The 20,193-nt window shown below is 44.0% G+C and overlaps 2 protein-coding genes across 7 annotated transcripts; one reads left to right on the forward strand and one right to left on the reverse strand.

The window, feature by feature from the left end:
• Positions 1–219: 219 nt before the first annotated feature.
• Positions 220–10,555, forward strand: HVCN1 (hydrogen voltage gated channel 1). Of its 4 annotated transcripts, none has more exons than XM_042865548.1 (6): positions 220–298; positions 1,969–2,188; positions 2,361–2,465; positions 2,745–2,976; positions 4,919–5,031; positions 5,368–10,555. In XM_042865548.1, exons 2-6 carry the CDS (start codon positions 1,997–1,999, stop codon positions 5,431–5,433), a joined length of 708 nt encoding a protein of 235 aa, XP_042721482.1. In that variant the 5' UTR covers positions 220–298; positions 1,969–1,996; the 3' UTR covers positions 5,434–10,555. The 4 variants fall into 4 exon arrangements, with proteins under 4 accessions (XP_042721482.1, XP_042721481.1, XP_042721480.1 ...); XM_042865547.1 differs by lacking the exon at positions 220–298 and adding an exon at positions 366–455; XM_042865546.1 differs by lacking the exon at positions 220–298 and adding an exon at positions 1,012–1,088.
• TCTN1 (tectonic family member 1) lies at positions 5,663–17,859 on the reverse strand. 3 transcript variants are annotated; one of them, XM_042865543.1, is made up of 15 exons: positions 17,664–17,859; positions 16,137–16,257; positions 14,602–14,732; positions 14,089–14,255; positions 13,606–13,693; positions 12,876–12,985; positions 11,307–11,327; positions 10,742–10,867; positions 9,778–9,903; positions 9,318–9,400; positions 8,835–8,975; positions 8,376–8,532; positions 7,515–7,640; positions 7,035–7,179; positions 5,663–6,162 (listed from the first exon to the last, which is right to left on the reverse strand). In XM_042865543.1, exons 1-14 carry the CDS (start codon positions 17,818–17,820, stop codon positions 7,036–7,038), a joined length of 1,698 nt encoding a protein of 565 aa, XP_042721477.1. In that variant the 5' UTR covers positions 17,821–17,859; the 3' UTR covers positions 5,663–6,162; position 7,035. The 3 variants fall into 3 exon arrangements, with proteins under 3 accessions (XP_042721477.1, XP_042721475.1, XP_042721476.1); XM_042865541.1 differs by having other exon boundaries at positions 8,376–8,535; XM_042865542.1 differs by having other exon boundaries at positions 5,663–7,179; positions 8,376–8,535.
• Between the last annotated feature and the right edge of the window lie 2,334 nt (positions 17,860–20,193).

Genomic DNA, 20,193 nt, shown 5'->3' on the forward strand with positions numbered 1-20,193 from the left:
GAGCTTAACCTGCATTCCCCATCCTGTCGGCTGACTCAGCTCTCACGCAGCACAGCAGCTGGCTGTGTTTTCTCCTTAAATCCTGCACTCCTTACCAAGAACAGATTTGGGTCCGCAGGGCACTCATGAGGAAGCACTGCTGTCTGCAGCTTCAGTCCTGAGCTGGTGCCTTCTTGCATTTGCTGATTGCGTTGGTGTTTTGGGGGCCAGCTGAGACCAAATGCCTAAATGAGCTGGAAACGCCCAGGTTAAAGCTCCTCCTCCCTGCTGCTGCAGGGTCACACCTGTGCTGTTCTCTGTAAGTAGGCGCTTTGGGGAGGGGGCTCTGGGACTCTGCACTGGGCATTGCATGCACTGCTTCCCTTCACCCTGGGGAACGGGCTGAGGACAGGGCTGTGTGCTTGGGTTAAGGTTCCAGGAAAAGTGTTAGGCTCTCTAGAAGGAAAAAGAAACAGGTAAAAACAGAGCTTTTGCTTGGTGGAGCACTGAGGATATTTTGAGTTCGTTGCAGCAGAGACTCCTCCCTGATCCTTTTGCAGCTGATTTTGCTCGGTGCACTTCCCAAAGCAGCTGTGTTTGAAAGATGGTGGGTTCCCAAAGTAAGTAGAGCCCCTAAAAATCGAGGTGGATTAACAGGGGCCACGTTTCTCAGGTTTACACCGTTGTAATCCTCCTGATCCCGACCTCCGTCTGCTCCGTGGGACTGATCCGCACCCTTCAGCAGCTGAGTTCTGGTCTCAGCACTCGGGCTTCCCTTCTGTGCCCGCCCTCGTGTCGTTTTCTTGCAAAATGAGCACACAGCTGATTTTGCAAAAAAAAGTTTAGGAAAACAAACCCGAAGTTAACATCCATTTGGTGTATCCTCTTCCTGCAGCTTCCGCTCATGGGCGTCCATCGGGGCCGAACTGGGGAAAAAAAATGCTGCGAAAACGGAAAACGTCAGCAAGAAGGGAGCGAGGCTCCGGGCTGGGCGGGGGGGTCGGTGGGGCCGGGCCGGGGCAGTGGGGCCGCCCTCGGCCGGGAGGGGCGGAGCCGGGCTGGGAGCTCCGCTGCAGCGGGAGGGAAGCGGCGGCAGTGGGACGCGCACGGTACCGGGGCTGCGGGGGCAGCGGGGGGCTGTGGGTCGGCGGGGCCTGGCCACGGCTTCCCAGCCCGGGTCGGGGTTGAAGGTGTTGGGCGGACGTTCGTCTTCCTTTGGATCTTGGCCCCGTGTTGGCAACGTCTCGGCTTCGGTTCGGTGTCAACAGGGTGGAGAGGTTGGGGATAGGTTGGGTTGTCCTGTGCTGCAGTGACGGCTCTGGATCCTGTGACTGGCGGCCCCTCAGTTTGGTAGCTTCGAGCGTCGGCCCATGCTGGGCTCCTGGCCAGGAATGGATGGGGATGGGGATGCACTTATGCACTGGCATCAAGAGAGGGTTCTCAGTGGGTTGGTGGGCTGGGCAAGCTCGCCAAGTTGTCCAGAAGAGGAAGGGTTGTGAAAGGGGAACATAGGAGCAGTCAGAGCCCCTCCCGCAGCCCCATTCGATGTCAGGCCACATCCACGGGTTTGGGCTGGAGCTGGGGGTGATGCGAAGGAAGGGAAGTCACAGCTGTTGCGTGGGGTGAGAGGGACCAGGAGGAGCTGGGCTGAGGCCGCCTGAAGGGCTGAGGGTGGCTCTGAGTACGCAGCGAGGATCGGTCTCAATAAGGGCTGCTGCTGTTCTCCTGTAGCTGAAGTTTTGGGATGTTTGGAAGTAACCTGTTGAGGAAGAACCTCAGAGTTCAGCAGTGCATGGAGCCCTGGGAGGTGTGGGGGGGGTCATGTTGTGCCGTGGGCGGTGATGCAAAGCAAGCGGCAGCACCGTATAGCGATTTCCCGTCCGCAGGCTTTGTTCTCAGAACGAAACGCCGCGCTCTTGTCGCGCTCACGGTGCTGAAACGGGAGATCTCGCGTCCCCGGGGAGGTGACGCTCAGCTCTGGTCCCGCAGGCAGGTGATGCTCGCTTGATCCGGAGCCATGTCCCGGTACCTGAAACACTTCACGGTGGTGGGGGATGACCCCGTACAGTGGAGCAACGATTATAAAAAGTGGGAGGAAGAGGAGGAGGACAATGGGGAGAAGGATTCAGAGATCAAACTGGAGCCCTCCCGTGCCCACGTCACCTTCCAAGATGTGATGAAGAAGCTCTTCAGTTCACACAGGTTTCAGGTGAGGCAGGGTAAGCAGAGGCAAAGGGAAACGAGGCAAAGCTCGGCCTGAAGGCACCTGTGGGAGCAGAAATGGTGTGGGATCGGGTGCAGGGTGGGAGCTGAGTGGTTTCCTATGGACTTGTGCCCACCTGCTGCACTTGGAGAGGTTCACCTGAGTTCTTCTCCAACAGATTGTCATTGTCTTCTTGGTCATCGTGGATGCCTTGCTGGTCCTTGGGGAATTGCTGATGGACTTGAAGATCATCCATCCAGACAAATATCACATAGCCCCAAAGGTAAAGCACAAGAAAGGATCAAGAGGAACTGCTGTTTCCCTCTCTTTGGTGCTACAGAGCCTGCCAGAAAGCTGACCAGCACATGGTCTGTGCAGCAGCTCTGTGTTTCCTTGGGCTCAGCAGAGCTGCATTGTGCTCACCACTCTTCTTCTCTGGTTCAGCCAAAGTCTACTGCAGAGCTCAGCCAGAGGTGCCCTCGAGTGGCAGAGGCTCCCAGCTTGCCCCACACATGTAGATAGGATGGTTTCCTAACTCTAAATCTGCACTTTCTTTTCTCAGGTTTTCCACTACCTCTCCCTTTCTATTCTCACCATCTTCCTGGTTGAGGTGGGGTTTAAAATCTTCATTTATGGCCGGGAATTCTTCCACCACAAGTTCGAAGTGCTGGACAGCATCGTTGTCGTCGTGTCTTTCATCCTCGACCTCGTCCTGCTCTTTCGGGAGCACGAGTTTGAAGCTGTGGGGCTCCTGATACTGCTGAGGCTGTGGCGTGTGGCCAGGATCATCAACGGTACGTGGCACAGGCTGGGCCTGCTGCCCTTTCCTGAGTTACCTTGCATGTTCTTTCCCACCCCAAAGAAAGAGCACAGGGTCCTGTCCTCTCACCAAATTAAGTTGTACTGGAGTGTGACCTTTGCGAGGCTGTCGTCTCTCTGGAACAAAAACAACCCATAGCTGGTGTGGGTGCGATGACTCGGTGACGGGCGCACAGCAGCACGTTCCCCTGCAAGCCACTGGAACGCTGTTCTTGCACAGCTCCCTCCTGAAGGGATGTGACGCACAGCGTTGTTTGCGTCGCAGGATCCTCTTGGCAGTGCTTTAGCAGGGAGCAAGGTGAGCTGCACCAGTGTGGGTTTGATGGCTCTGTCTCTGCTGTGGCTCCGTCATCCCCCCGGGGTGCTGCAGGGAACATCTTGATCTTCTGCTGGGTTTTTCTCGCTGGGAGGCAAAGGATTTGCTGTAAAAAAGAGGAATACAAGATGTTCCCAAATTAGATCTTTCTGTTGGAATTATAAACTGTGGTGAATGGTTGTAAGTTCTGACACTTCTAAATTTGCCATAGCTGGAACCATTTCCTACCTTTGAAGAAAAGTCATTTTGTGATTTATTTATTTATCTTTTTAAAGAATATACTGGTAATGAGCTTATCCTTGATTCCTGCATGAAACCATAGCCTGAGTATAGACCCCAGCCCTGTGCCTACAAATGCACTCCTGGTGAGGAGTGAGCCTCCTGAGCCTCAGGGCTGTAAGCCCTGTGAGTCAGAGTAGGAAGAAAAGAGATTCTTAGTCCCCATAACTGGCACCTCTGGTGCCATTCTGATGGGGACGGTGTCTCTGGAGGCTGAGAGGAGATGAGAGCAACTCGAGCCCTTTGGGAGTGGATGTTGGACAGAAAGCAGCCTGGTGTGTAGATGCATAAGCCATAGGAGCTTGGTATCTCTTAATGCACCATTTCATAGTGGGAAAACAACACTGCTTTTGCAAAGAAACCTTATCCTTGGGTGTTTCTGTTCTCATGGCAGGGCTGCTCACCGTGCCCACCTGCTTGGTTCTGCGCTTGGTACCAAACCACTGTGAACTTTAGGTGCTGTGTAGTTTGGTGCTTTCAGCCCCTGCTGGTTGGTAGAGGCCGGGTTACAGCAGATGGAAGCTGTTTGATGTTGTCAGTGCAAATAAGCAGCATTGCTTGTTTGTTTTTGGAGAAATGAACCCCAAAACTGCAGGCCTGCTGCCTGTAGCACTGGAAACACAGGCATGCACTGGTGGCTGAGTTAGTGCATGTTGTTCTGTAAACAGGCAGAGGAGCTGTCAGGGAGATTGTGCTGTTCTTGGTGCTCTTACCAAGCAGGTTTTTGGTTTGGTTGGTTGGTTTGGTTTTTTTCCCCTCAGAAAAGAGTGGGAAGAAACTGCCTTCACTGCGTGGGTTGAGTTCACATGTAATAACCTAAGAATAATTTGGTAGAGAGGTGTCACTTCTGCTCTAAGGGGAAACTGTGTGCCATTGCTGCTGGGTTGCACAAGTTGAGGCCAAACCGTGTGGTGCTGGCAGCAGTACTGTGCCCAGGGCTGAGCTGTGTGCTGCTGCTCAGCAGGTCCTGTGATGGGAGCCCTGAGCCCTGCTAGAATGCAGCCCCTCACTGTACGAGGCACTGGTTACATCCCCCCAGCTCTGCCAATGGACTGAATTCAAAGTCAGGCTTTGAATGACAGTTTGAGAGAATAATTCAGCTCTGAGGCCAGACTGCCTCTTCCCAGCAGAGCATTGGTATCCGAGTCCCTGGGGTGGCTCATCTAAAAACCTCCTCATTAAGAAAAGCACTTGGGAAAGGTGGTTATAAGATGACAGAAGCAGAGCTTGAGAGGAACAAGCTTAACTCCCTGTGTACCATTCACCTCCAGCTAGTGGTTGTTTTACATTGTAAAATGAACCCACTGTGAATTGTTGCACAGGAATAATTTTATCGGTGAAGACCCGCTCTGAACAACAAGTGTCCAAGCTAAAGCAGGTGAACCTGAAACTCGCCACAAAGGTTGAACAACTTCAACACAGCTGTGTGGAGAAGGTAAGAAAACACTTTTAAATTAATCATGCTTTACCTACCAGCTGCTCCCAAGAACAAGCTGGCCTGGGATTCTTTTGCAAGCTTGTTGCTGCCAGCTTGGTTTCCTCATCAGCAAGTTGTGAGGTTGTGCCTGTGAGGAACCGCAGCCTTGCCTGTGCTTCCCTGAGCTGTTTCTGTTTCAAAGGAATGACGGCTACCTCTGTCCTACTTGTGTTAGCCACGTTGTCCTGTTTTCCTGCAGTGAGACACGTTCCAGCAATGGGAAGATCTGTAGGAATCTAGGAAACTACTTTAAGGTCAGAGCTGTGTGAACGGGGTGACTTTTGTCTCCAACAGGAGCAAGAAATTGAGAGGCTTACCAGGATGTTAAAACAGCACGGGCTCATCAGCGAGCAAACGTAGAAGGCCAGTTTTCCAAGGTGGGGAAGTCTGCCGTGGCGAGTGCAGCGTTGAAACGTATCAGATTGACCTGAAGGGTTTTCCTCTCTGCCTGCTTTCTCTGCTGTAGTGTTTCTGTAAATGTTTTCTATTTGACCACACTTTGATTAGATCTTGGGATTGTGAAAATAGCTTTACTGGAAAATTGAGTGCTCCCTGTAAGCAGTGACTCCACAAGACCCTTGTACAGCTGTACAGACAAGTGCAAAATAATTTAATAAAGACACAACTTTACAAGCTGTACATTCAGGAAGTACCACTCATTTCAAGGAATTCTGTTTTTCAGTGATAAGGTTCTTTGTTTTGCATCACCTTGTAGAAACTTGCTGTAGCAGACGTAAGAATCCAGGCTGGAAAGGTCATTTCATCTCTCACAGCTGACCATTCACCACTGCTACATCTCTTCTTTGCTAACAGTTCTTTTTCACGCTGCTGGTTGATTCATTTTCTGTTGCTGCTTGTGCCACTTCATTATTTATGTAATCTGACTTCTTTAGCTGGCAATCACATGAGCCCCAAAATGGAGGCAAACACATGCCATCTTATGTCAAACAATGCTTGATTCTCAACAGCAGATCTGAGTTCTGATCCTGTGTTCTATCATCTCTTCTTCCATTTAAGTGTTCGTTTGCAGCCTGCTGGGCTACAAAGTCATCTGCTTCCACAGCTCATAAATGAACACATTAAAGGAATCTGTAAGACAAGATCTAGGTGAGTGGACTTCTGGGAACAGTTAGACTCCAGGAAAAATAAATAAATTAGGAAGCACATTCTAAAGGACTAGGCTGGTGTCTGAATACCATGTCAACTTGTTCAGGTACTGGCAGCCCTGGGGTATTTCATAGTTAAAGAGTGAGACTTGAGGAATAGGAATTTCAAAAGGTGTTGACTGCAGCAGGCTTCTCCAATTGATTTTAGCCACAGCCAGCTGGAGGTCACTGAACTCTTCTGAAAGCATCATTTAACTGTTCACATTTTTAAAAAGAAATGTAATAAATGAGTGATTTGGGGAAAATAACCAGGAATGTGTATCTCATTCATCTATAGAAACAGCCAAAGCGGAGGCCTTATCTAATGCCACATGATTAATTAACAATTAGCTCTGCTGTTCACAGAATAATAAAGCCTAGTTTCCTATGGAGCTGTGCTCCTTCCCTTTCTTTCCCTTTCTGCCTGCTTGCCATGAGCCCCAGACCATTGATCTGGGGTGAGCTCAGAGTGCCCAGCTGCTGGCTGAATGTGTGCTGACAGGCCAGCTTGCAGCCCCAAGAAGCTCATGTGCAACATTTTTTCCTCCCAGCAGAAGTGCAATTGGTGCAACTCATCACTCATGCTGCTTTCTCTTTTTTCCCCTGCCTTAAAGCTTTTGAGAACCCTCACGAGGGCTCACTCACCTTTTCTTCTATTGAACAGTTTTTAACTCGGCATGCCTACAGTTTGGAAGGAAGGGATGGTCAGCACAGTGACTGGATAAACCTTGCTTCTTTGGGAAATGGATTAAAAATAGAAAAAGAAATTAAAGAAATTAGCTTTTTATCCTTTTTTTTTTTGGCTTGGGCACTTACCTTAGACAAATGGGAAGAAAAAGTCATGGGGTAACTTGGCATTAATGGTGGGCCAAGCTTTATAGCCTGGTTCTGCAGGTGAAGAAATATCAGTGAAAACAACAGAACTTGTTATAGGAATAGTCCTTTCTCTTCCCAGAGGAAGCTGCAATGAAAATACAAACAGGCATTAGCCTTGCTCTTCTCCTTGTATGACTGCTTTGCTTAAACTGAATTCTGTTTTTTGCTGTTATTTGCAATAAGGTTTTTCCATGTATAGTTCCACAACTCTTTTCATGGCTGATGTACAAATTTTACTGAAGCTTTGGCAAGCTGCCCACAGTCATGTTTGAGTTGGAACAGAATCTGGTGGGTGTGATATGTTCTAATATAAAGTGTTATCTTTATCTAGAGAGATTAACCAGGTCACTGTTGCACAGCTGATACCTAAGCAAAACAAGCCATTCTTTTTATCTGAGATCCTGTAATTTAATTACATACCTGCTTCAACGTAGTAGTAGTGATTGTTGCTGTAACATTTACTATTCTGGCTTGTGGATTGACTAGGGATCCGTATTTAGTCCACTTCACTTCTATGTCAAGTGCTGCTGGTATTTGGCAGGAGCTCTGAAAAGTGTTAGAAATCCTCTCATTGTCTGACTGGTATGGGAGTAACCTCATGACTTATTCATCTTATTAGCTGAGCACAGTGCCCCCAGGAAGCTCTCTGCAGGAGGTCAGCAGAGCAGCTCAGCCGTGCCTGCGCCCTGCACTGCTGCCTGCACAGACAGCACAGCCACAGCTTGGGGGCGTCTCTGAAGTTTCTCCATAGGTGACAAACTGACCTCGTAAGTGAACTTCAGGTAGGGCTGCTGGATCTGAGCAGGGCTTTGGCTGTTAATGACAGTGCTGAGCTGGCTCTTTTCAGCAAGAAGGCTTTCCTAATAGTGGCATCTTAGAATGTGGTTGGGACAGCAGAAAACCCTTAACTTTGCCAAGGCAGAGTTTTGGATTTTATAACCTTAAATATTTCTAGATTATTTCTTTTTTAACTCTCATGTTCCTGTTTATAGAAATCATTCACTGTTCAGCTGCAAAAAAGATGCAAAAAAAACCTCTACAGAAGCCGTAGTTGAGGATGAACTGTCATTCAACCCACTCAAAGTAGCATAAGTGCTCTCTTTACAGCAAGAGGGAAATGTTCCTTGTTTCTGAATATTCCAGAGGAACTGACCTCCAGTTTGTTTGGTTTTTTTCTGCACTTTTTTTCGTGTAGGTCTGAGAAACCTAAGCTGAGAACAGGTTCAGATCCCAGAACAGGAGATAGAAAGGGTGATAGTGGGGGGAAGAGTTAATCTTCACCTGTTCTGAGATGCGAAGGTGAGTTATTGGCACCCAGTCAAGTACATCCTGGGCTTGAGAATTTCCAAATGAGGCCACATATTCAGGAAAGCTTTGTCCCATCAGTAAATCCAGGAGGATCTGAGCCAAGGGCTGGCAATTCATAGCTGCTGTAATTCTGCTGGGGAGGGAGGATAAAAAAATAAAAAAAAAAAGTTAAAGCAAAATCCATTGGTTTGGCACAGAAGTAATTCCTCCTTGCTGTCACGCACTGCTCAAGCCTTCTGGCTAAAGTGGCTAATGTGAACAATCTCTCCAAGAGAAAGAACGTTGTTAATTAAATGATATTTCTTATAATTAAATACTCTATTCCCAATACTCTTACAGCAGTATGAATGTCCCAGGATGTGAACAGATCCTAATGGAAAGAGTTGTTGTGGGGCTAAAAGCACTGAATAAGGAAACAAAAAATCCTCTTACCGTAACTTACAGCCTGATATCATGTTGTAACCAAATAACACTGGGGTTCTGGCTTCCTGTGCTGTGAGACAATCTTGGTTGGCTGTGCTTTGCAGAATAGTGAGCTGACTGTATTTGTTAGTACTCTGAATGATGCCTGATGTAACACACAGTTAAAGGGAAACACAATACTTGAGGACTATGAAGAAAGAATCTGTAGTCAGATCTTTAAGATTTATCTAAAATGCTGCAGTAACCCAAGACTCCTCTTAAACCATGGAGAAGCATTAGAGCATGCAGTGAAGATCTGAGTCTACCTCACTGCACTGTTCCAGGAGATTGCAGTGAGGACAGGCATTGGTCACTTCTAGAACACAGCCAAAAAGCATACAATTACTTTCAGTAAGGAACTGATGAAATGTACAGGGTGTCCAAGCTAGAAAGTCTTTGTGAAGTTGGAGCAGAACAAGTGTTGAAAGCAGAACTGCAGCAGGGAAAGGATATCCTTGTGGCTTGAAGCCTGCTCTTACAGCCAGTCCAACAACATAACCAGGATTACCACTGAAAGGAACTGGATTTGTATTCACCTGCAACACAAATTTACAGTATTACTCATCTTGTGCTGAAATATTTGGAAAATGGTAAAATGTTTCAGTGTTCTTCCAGTTATTAACTGCCTTGTACAGCAGTAAAGCTTCGCTGCAACAATGTCCCAGTTTTCTGATACTGGGATCAGCTTTGCTTTCTCTGGATATGCTCGTACACAGTGACAGGACGAGTCTTCTGCACACCAATAACAGTCTCTGGAGGCCCTTAATGCCCACTTCTGAAATGCTGCCTCATCTGTGTAGTCAGGACAAGTTACATTTTTACCTTGCTGCTAACAATTGCTCTGATTCAAGTTTAATAAGTTTTGTAATCAAATGTCTTTCACCAAGTCATCCATAACATCTCTAGCAGTTACCTGAGTAAAGCTGATTTCAAAGCTCTGTTGTATTGAAAGTGCTTCTTTGTTAACTGCTCCCAAGACAAAAGAAGCAGCTGCTTCTGTTATTTCTCCTGTGTCTGTGTATGTAATATGATAACTCACCTGAAAATGAAACATTTTAGATACTAATTAGAACAAGTAGATAAGAGTATGGAACTAAAATAAAGGAATTTAAAACTATATAAGTATTGTTTTCCTTCCTCCTTGTTTAAGAAATGCTCAGCTGCATTGTAGAGATGTACTCTATCCTCAGTTGCAATAAGAATGGGCTCAGAAAATAGAAGAAGCTGAACAAGAGCTTCCCCCTTAAAATAAAGCAGTATTTTCAGTGCTTGTTATTTATTCTATTCTGCCCATCATTTCTGACCTCAGAAGAGAGGGAGTTTTAAGGCCACGAGAAAAGCTGTAATTTGATCTGACAGAAGCATAGCATTTGCAAAGAAGTTAGTAGCCACATCAGCATATTTAGGACGTGACTGCTACCAAACGAAGCCACTGATTAGCAATGTTTAAAAACAGATCTAGGTTTGGAGCCTCTTCAAAGCTGAATTCTTGATAAACTTCTAGGTGTAATTCTAATGCTCATCTACTTAGGATAAAGAGGTAACCTGCAGTGTGTATTCCTCTGTCTCTGCTACCACTGTGCCTTAAGTCATATTCTCCTAAGGGTAATCTGGATTCTAAACTCATTTATTGTCCATTGTGTTATATATGTAGAGCAATAATAAAAAATATTTCATCTTGACTGATATTATTTTGTTGCAAAATGTATTCTTCTATCCTAAAGTCTGTGCTTCTCTTGTGATACCAGCTTTGGAGGTACCACAATCTATGGAAATGGCAAGGCTTCTCTCACATCTTTGTAAGCTGTGAATCAGAAGTTATTTGATGCACACGGTTTCCACTAAACAAAAGAGGGAAAGGCAAATGTCATACCTACCCCAAGAACTACATTTATGCACAGTTCATTCAAAATCACAGGGTGCCTGAGGACATCACTGCTGTTAAGTAAAGTCTGCATTCCATTCAGAGACTGGACAACTACGGACCGGACAGTAATGTTAACCTGAAAAATAATCTGTGTCATTTCCAAATATGATGTATAATTATTTCTGGCTTTTTCTGTATCGTTACATTTGTGACTCTTCAGAAGTTCTGCTCTGCAGGGACAGCAGTCAATAGTCCTTTAAGCAAGCATATTGATGAAGTTCAACTAAAAAAGCAAATAAAATTAGCCAATAGTTTCATGTTGGGGTACTCCATCAGATTAAAGTTACCTGCAGATAGCACGATATTTGTTGGTAGCTTGGAGTTGCTAATATTATTACTGAATAAAAACTGCAGCATTTTTGTCCTAAGGCAGGTGCAGGGGATTTTTGCTTTACTTTTTGCTCTAAAGAATAAGGCTGAAGTCACTGGTCTGATGAAGTCAGTGAAAAACTCCCACTGCCTACAACAGAGTAAGAAGTTTACCCCCACCAGTTCCAAGTTAGAAAGATACTTACCATCTGACTTGATTTAGGCACCTAGAGAAGAATAAAAGAGCAATTTCAAACAATAGCAAAGGTATGAACTATTACAAGTAGCAGTTAAGTAAAGCAATTAAGGTTTAATTGCTTTGCCTGTTTAACTCCCTGTCATTACAGTGATTTTTGAATACTGAGAGTCATTGGATACACCCTGCTGTATTTAGGGAGTGTGAAAATAACTGCTATTTGTGGCTACTATGCAAAATCTTACAGTTCAGTGCTCTTCTTCCCCTGGCAGCAACTGGAAAGTTTCTTAGTGACTACCAGCAGTTTTCCACCAGGCTGAGCTTTGTCTGCACTCCTAACAAACATGCAAGACATACAAGAAGTACAAGACAAATCTATGCTGATTGCAACTCAGAACGAAGGCTGAAAAAATTCATTTGCACCCGAAAGGAGAAGGCACCTCAGCATGGCATTACTACTACTGTGTATCATTTTGTTGGTCCTCAGGGTGTTAGAGAACATTCTTCGTACTGCAAGTCTGTGCAAAAACATTTGTAACCATTCACAGAATGCTAATTTAGGAAATCTGCAAGACTGTACCCAAAGAAGAGCTTTTGTTGCCCCATTCTCATGATAGTGAGTCCACAATTTCATGGTCTCTAAACAGATAAATGAGAAGTTAAGTATCCCTCTGTCATTACAAGTGCACGGTTACACGCGGTCGCTCTGTTGGGAAGGCCTTCATATCTGTCAAGCTGCCTGGCGTGAGTGTGAGCTCCTAATGATGGGGTTTTCTGAAAGGAACACTCGTGTGAGTCTGCTCACCAAAGGCTCCCGGCCTCCCTGGGCTGATGATTTCGCCATTTCTTTTGCCACTAGCTCCACCTGCTGGCACTGAAAGGGTTCCCTGCTCTGCCCTCTGACCATCCCAAAACAAAATAATTTTTGCTTTCACGTCCCATCTTCACAGGGGGAGCTGCCTACAAACCAGCTTTACTGTCCATTTGGCCCTCTCTAACATTCCTCAACACTTGCACAGGGGACTTCTGTATAAATATGAACCTCCTGTTCAAAAAAGAATGAAAAAGTAACCTTAGCTTTGAAAAACAGCCACAGACTGGACTTGGTAGTAGGCTGGATATGAACATGTTCTCTCTCAGAGGAGTAAAAGGTCACATTCTTTGAGGAGTATAATGAAGATCATTGCACACGTGTGCATTAACTCTACATTAACACCATTATTAAAAACTGAAGACTATTCAACCTTACAGGTTCTTTAAGTACAAAGATTTACATGCACAAGCACATAAAACTGCTGCCACTGCAAAGTTAGCTCAGTGACACAAGTTTCTGTCTTCCAGACCGTTACTTTTGCTGGCTAAGCAGACAAGGGTAAATGCTTCTGTTACTTCAGCATGAAGTAAAAACATTTCTAAAAGCTTTCTATATGAAACTCTGCTGGATTTTTTCTAACCCATGGTTTAAATACCAAAAACAAACATCATATCCTGTAGGCAATAGCAGTTACTTCATTCTGGAAATGCAAAACACTATGTAATATGGACAGTCAGCTGTATGATGCTTTCAGATCATACTTACTGCTAAAATGCTGGAGTTGATGTAAAACAGCATACTAGCTGCTTCAATGTTGCCACAGTTTTCCACGCTGATTGATCGAATGCATTTTGTAGCCTGCTGCACTAAGAACCCTGGAAGAGAGTCACAAAGTCTTGCTGAAGGAAATTAAAGACTAATTATGAAAAACACAAGTAAAAAACTACGGAAGAACATATTTAACAATAACAAAGGGGCTTGGAAAATGCAAGCTTCTTTTTGGTTGTTATCCTTTACAGATTTCCAAGTAACTGAAAGTTCAAAATGTAGGGTTCAAGTCTGCAAGTCTGACTGCAGTTGCATTCAAACTGTGAAAGAAACCTCATTCTGTTAAAGAGATGTCTTAAAGAGGTTGCCCAGTTAGGTCATGCTTATGCAACACACCCTCACAGTGTCACCTTTGTACTACTTCACTACATCAATTAAATCAATTATGAAGTCAGTGGTGTTTTACTGTTGCATAAACAAAACATTTAAAAGAGATACCAACCAAGGATTCCCAGATCTAGCTCTGAATGTCTATCAGCTGCAATACGACTCCCAACCTATGTCCAAAAAAACCTCCACAGACTCAGAAGGTATCTGGAAAACGTTTGTTCGCAAATCTTCACCTGAATTTACACTGGTGTGTGTGATGGTTCACTGACTGATTAAACTCAAGTTAGAACAGAATATTCTACTGCAAATAAACTGGAATTCAACTGCATTTTCCAACCTGCAGGGTTTGCATCAGAGCACCAAGAGGAGACGACAGGACTTGGCAGCCTGAGAAATGCATCCACCGTCTGTATAGGAACCCCATACTGCAAACAAAATGCCACATTCAAATATATGGGTGTATTTTGGTTCATGGAAAGTTTTAGAGCATTTGCATGAACAGCAAATCTGTATAACAGAAGTTCTTTTTTCCATTACATCTGTCAACACCACATACCGCTTTGCATGTCAATTCTTAAGCCACCACTAACAGCTTTCTTTGTTCAGAACAGCCAGTTACTTTTCTCAGATCTTAAAAATCCAGCTCACTTTTGAAGAAAGCCAATACAACACTACATTTCTTTCTATATTTCTATGTTTAAAGAACAAAACAACGATTTTCCTTTTACAGTACTGAAATTTTTTACCAGCAAATGCAAACAATGCCCGCTTGCTTTTTTACAAAGCAATTTAATACTACTTGAATCATGCTATCATGTACCTCATATCTGTAACTTTCATTTGCATCAGAAGAATCTGAAGCATCTGAGTTCATACTCCAGCTGTCGGGCTCAGCACTGAAAGTAGCACTTCCATACTTTCTAAGCAGCTGATCAAAATTTTCAGCAGTAGGTATTTCAGGGGAGCTAAAGGAGAGCGCTTGTTCATCTGCCAAAACATTTTAAAGAATGAGGTGACTTTTAGGATAAAACATACAATCTTTTTTAAGGAAAATGTCACTTTTTGACTCTTGATTCGCCAATGGAAAATAAAATCAGATTAAAATTGTTAATTAAGCTTCGTTAGAGCCAGGAGCATACTTTCAACAGAGAAGACTAAGACTTGGAGTACGAGATAGTTTCACAAATAAAAGTATTACATCATAAGGACCACGAGCACAGAACAATCAGTTTTCTGATAAGTTTAGTTATTGTTAACTTCAGTCTATTTTTGTACCCAGAGAGCTTCTAAAAACAGGTGTCCAATGCTTAATATTGGCAATAACATTACTTACAGTTTGTAGCATGAATGCAGAAAACACTGGGATTTACATGGTCAACTAATTTAAAAACTCTTTCTGGTGGATTTGCTTCAGTATCAAGTGAATATATGGCAGCTTTCTGACTACAAAGACGGCTGTCACCTCTGCAAGTAATAACAAAACAATCAGTGATCCACTAGAAGTTACTACTGACCATATTTTAAAGTTCTTTTTGTGTGCTGAGACAGCAAATGGCAGAGTTACAGCAGTCAGTGGCAGGTACTGAGAAAGTGAAACAGCTTTCCAAAATGACCTTTTAAGCACGGAGCTAAACTTAAATGCTGGCTACCAGGATCACATCCTGTATCAAACACCCTTTTTCCTCAGTATTTCAGATGCAATACATAACCTCTCACTTCTGATCAGGCAAAATCCGTTCAACGATTACCACAATTACACAAATGTACATAGATCCAAATGTAAATAATGAGATCCACAATACTTGCTGCCATTGGAAATTTCATGCAAAATGAACATTTTATAGAACAGAATTTTTGGGGACAACTACAACTTCATTTTATGCATTTCTAGTTGACAAGGACAGAACAGTCACCTGAGGCAATTTAACTGTCATTCAGGAAGGCGTTGATTAGACCTTTCTGATATCCCTAAATATCTATAAATGGGTAGCAGTAGTCATTATGTGCAAGAACAATAAGAAATGGCAGTCTGGGATGACTGCTAATTCAAATTTCAAAGCACCAAGAATAAACCCCAGCATTCAGATTGGCATAATTTATGCAGAAGGTGGGTTGAAGTGCTGTACTTATTGTTCTGACAAGTCACCAAGAGATTTTACATTAAGATAATAAAGTGAGCTTTCATAACTCCTTTTTGAGAGGATGGAAATAAGTAAAAAAAAATTAGGTTTTCAGATAAACTGTAAATAGCAAGGAAATAACCAGCAATGTTACTTTATGCATATAAAGTTACATTTTACTGTTTGTAAAGTGACAGATTGGCAGCGAGGCAGCAGGCTGAGACCATTGACTTGTAAAACTAGGATCAGAGCAACACTCACACCATTTCATTAAGCCCTGAATTGATCATGTTTCTAGTTGATACTGTAAACCTCAATTAGAGGTTACTGAGAAGCTGCTGCTGGATTATGGAGGTGGCCAGATGGTCGTGTGGCATCAGCTTTCTTAAATTCCAGACACTGCATTATATCGATGAAGGTCTGAAGATACATTCTTCTTCCTTCAATGCAAGGCTTCACCAGTTAAGCACCCACGCACAGTAGGACAGTACAACAGGAAGAAAAAGGAAGAAGCACAAATTTAGAAAACAGGGAATGAGAAATTGGGCTGGGAGGCCAATTTGCTGTTCTGCCTGGTTGGGAGCCAAAAGTTTACAGGCCTAAGGATTGGGGAAAGGGTAGGAAGGGGCTAGGATGGCAGGGGAAGAGACTGGTTAGAAATTTGTCAGAGGAGAATATAGGGCTCATACAAATACATGAGACAAATAAAACTGAATTTTGTATTTCAGATAGCTGTTTGTTCACTTACGTGACAACAGGAACTGAACACGTAGTAAAGAGACTGAAATCTGCTGCACTGCAGTCAGGGTCACAACAGCAATTTATATCACACTGTGCCACCAGCAGATCACAAACACACAGCTTGGCAACTGGAGAAAAGATTTAAATTCCAATTAGGACTGGAACTCTGCACACTACAGCATGTTCCCTAACACTTTCAATTTTCACCTCGCCTTATTTTGACAATGGGCAAAAGTCTATATCCAAATTCATGCTGTTTTTTTGTGCGTGTTTTGGGTTTTTTTTTCTTCAAGTCATTTTTAAAAGCTCTTTTCTGTCAGTTAGCAAATCCATGAGGAGCAAATAACAAAACTGGGAGCGTACCAGAATCTGACATTTTTTTTCCCTATGAAATTGAAAAAGCAACCGGAGTTCATAGGAATTTTGAAGGTATAAAGGTACGGAACTGGGTCCTGCACAATAAAAGATACAAAGCAGTGATGCTACCTGTTTGTTACAAGGTATTGAAATTATGTTTATCAATTTGCTTCATATATTTGGAAGAAAAAAACCTCGCAACATTTTGATAAGAGCAATGATTTACAGGTATTGAGAATGCCCTGGAATGCAGAAATACATTTGCCTGATGTGCCAGCATAACCAGAGTTGACCTCTTTGTTTTTTCTCTCTGTCTTTAGATACTGTTAAATATTGTAACAATACAGAAAGCAATTTCTAGCAATACTGTAAATGGTCTATATTAAATAAATTTGGCAGCTTCTTAAAAAAAAAAAACTCTTAGGTTTTCCAGTTTACATATTCAAAGAATATTTAATATTTTATTGAGCTGTTGTTGAGAGTTGCTGTTCCGTAATAAATCTAAACTTAAGGGTAGCACAGACACTGCAGGCAAGATTTCAAAAGAATGCTTGCTTTCAAAACTATCCCTCTTTTATTTCCATTTGACTATTTCCCACTTCTCCTGGGCCTCCTGGATGCTCTCTGACCATCTGAACAGTTCCCACACTGTTCCTGGAATCTCTGAGGTGGTGTTGTTCTGTCAGCTGAGTTTTGATGGAACCTTGAGGTCACCTTGTCAACAAGAGCAGTTTGAACACAGAAGACAAGACTGTGAATTTCTCTCTCCGAGTTGGAGGATTTAGGGCTCTTTTCCCTAAGGAGGCACAGACTGGGACAACGTGTTTTGAGAGAAACTGTGCTGGTGACAACTACACTGGGAAATCAGAAGTTAAATAAAAGTCTACCTGCCAACTAAAAGACAGCGGGAAGCCCTTTCTGACACCACAATGACAAACATCTGTGATTTGTGTCGTGATAGCACTGCATATCAAAGAATCAGGACTGGATTTAAAGTTTGGGACAAACTTGTGCCACAGCAATAAACACCAGAAGGAAGCAGGGCAGCTGCCTCACAGTCTCATCCTAGATAGAGGAGGCCCAAGGGCCCAGCAGTGAGCGGAGGCTCCCACAAGGTCCTAAAAGGGCCTCCCCTCGGCCAGGCGCCGCGCAGCCCCCCGCCCCACCCGGCACCCACCGTCCGTGAGCGGGGCCGGCCCGCTACGACCCCGCTCCCAAGCGGTAGCACGGGTCATCGATGGCGCCTCTGGGCTGGACGGGAGCTCGGTGCTGGGCTCGGCTGCCCGAAGCGGCGACAAGAAAAGAAGCAGGCCAAATCTCAGCGCCGCCGCCATGGCGGCCGCTGCTAGGCCGCCCCCAACGACAGCCTAGGCCTCCCCTAGCAACGGCGCGGTTGCCAGGGAGCGCGGAGTGTGATGGGAAACAGCGCCCCCCTGCGGCCGCTGGGCATCATGGGAAGCGGCGCGGGGTGTTATGAGGGGTGGTGTAGGAGCGGTCCCCCTTGGAGTATAAAATCCCGAGTTTAGCGGGTTTTTGCAGCTTTATTTCTAAGAATATGCATTTCGTTAGCTTTTAAAGTTTATCAGTTTCTTCTCCTCAGCTCCTTCGCCTTGTCAGTACTCTGCAAGTGGTCCTGGTACGTCCCTTCTAGCTCTGAACGTTCTGTGGTAATTAATCTTGTGGTGTAGGAGGGTGATTTTGTACCGATCTGATAGTTGGGAAATCTGTGCTTGACTTACACAGACGCCTGTAGTTCCTTGGTGTTTCCTCAGAAATGCCAAGCTCCGGGCTTTGCTTCCACTCCACAGCCTTTCTCACTTGGCCTGGCAGCCTCCTCGCGAGGTGCAGGGCAGGGCTGGCTGTGCTGCTCTGAACGCTGCGGCCTCTCGAGCCCTGCCTCACAAAGCAGGAGGCACAGGGTGTGGAATTCAGCTGAGGGAGTTAAAAGAGCTGTAGCTCTGAGACTCAGGTGGCTTTAGGTAACCCCTAAGGAAAGGAGGCTTGTTTTCCTGCCTGCTGAAAGGCAGGTGAAGCTCTTTTCCTTCCTCATGGTCAAGTGAAGTTTCCACATCCTCTTGCTTGAGAGAAAGTAAAATAGATTTTGAAGCTTTAATTCTAACTACCGTCGTGCTTGTCCTGCCTGCAGGGAGAGTCTGACCACATGCCTGCTCTCTCTTCTTCACTGTTAGGTGTTAAAGAGCAGGCATCTCTTTGGGTGAATCTGATTTAGGGGCTTACAACCCCTTGAAATTCCTTGAGTGATCTGCTCCCACCTACCACACAGGGTCAGGTAACAAGCATAAAGGTGTTTCTCCTACCTCTTGAACTTGGAATTTAGTTTGTTGTTTTAGAGGGAAATTGGTGCTCTACTGTTTACCATCACTTGTTCAACAATGTTATCATCAGATAATTAATAATGAATCACCCCCCACTAGTTTACACTTCTCTTATGGATTTAAAATGAATAAAAAGAGCTGTTGATAATGTACAAGGGAAAATAGAATTTAATATGTTACTTTTGCATACAGAATAACTTTGTGAAGCTGATTATACACAATGGACCAGAGTCGTGGATAGGAAGTGCAAGCCTTGCTGAAATCTCTGGGCTCATCTCAAGAACAGATTGAACCCTGAGTACATGTGGGAAGGAGCTGGATGAGTAAAGAGGTATTATTTCTTACCGCATCTACCACTGAGACTGGGAGGCTGTTCAGTAGGAACATACAGAGCAATTAATCTATTTTTCTCATGATGTTTTTCCTCAGAAATAACCTAAGACTTTTCTCAGACCAATAGTTCACCTAACCCCATCCCCAAGACTGGCTGTGAAAGAACGGGATATAGGATGAACATAGGTGTTGTGTTACTTGACTTTCCATTTTATTAATGCTTAAGTGATTAATTAATGAATTCCTTACCACTGGGATGGGATAGTTCAATAAAATCGTGAATTCCTTCCAGAAATAATTGCACAAACAGAATGCAATGAGTAAAGTCATTGTTGAAAGAATCTGGGAGAAAAAAAAATCTGATGTAGAAAAAGTCAAAGCAAAAGCCAAGTATAAGAGAGCTCATTTGAAAAATCCTACCACCACAAAAATAAACCAAACCAAAGCCCCATCATTGTGTTAGACTTCTGAAGCAGGTTCCAAAAAGCAGCACCCCACAGCGTGTAGGACAAGATCAGGACATTAATAAATAATGCATGTCCTCCATCAGAGATATTTTAATTTATCCATCAACATGAATTAATTAATAATTTAAAAGGGCACTATGATACCCACGTGGGAATTCCTATGAAATGAAAATTCAAGCAGTTTAAAATGCAGTAGATTGCTCTCTATTAAAAAACATGTTAAGGGATTTACTGTATTACTATTTTACTTTAAGCAACAAGGTTCTGATGTGTTTGAACATCATCGTGTGCCATTTGCAATCCAAACATTGCAGGATTAAGTCCATCAAGTGACTGATCATAAACACAAACGGAATTAACACACGTGTCTTTTATGAGATGCTAAAACAAAGCAAAAAACATTACCTAAATTTCAGTTTCTCTCATTTAAGCACATTTTACTGATTCAGTAAAATTCATTTTCACTCGTATAACTAACTTACACCATAGCCCTTTCCTTCTAAAATTGTTTCAAATAGTTTAATTACTGCTACACATACAAAACTATTGTTGTTCTCAGAACAAAAGACAG

The sequence above is a fragment of the Lagopus leucura genome, unplaced genomic scaffold (assembly GCF_019238085.1).
Source record: "Lagopus leucura isolate 7727_CA_CO unplaced genomic scaffold, USGS_WTPT01 Super-Scaffold_806, whole genome shotgun sequence".
NCBI lineage: Eukaryota > Metazoa > Chordata > Aves > Galliformes > Phasianidae > Lagopus > Lagopus leucura.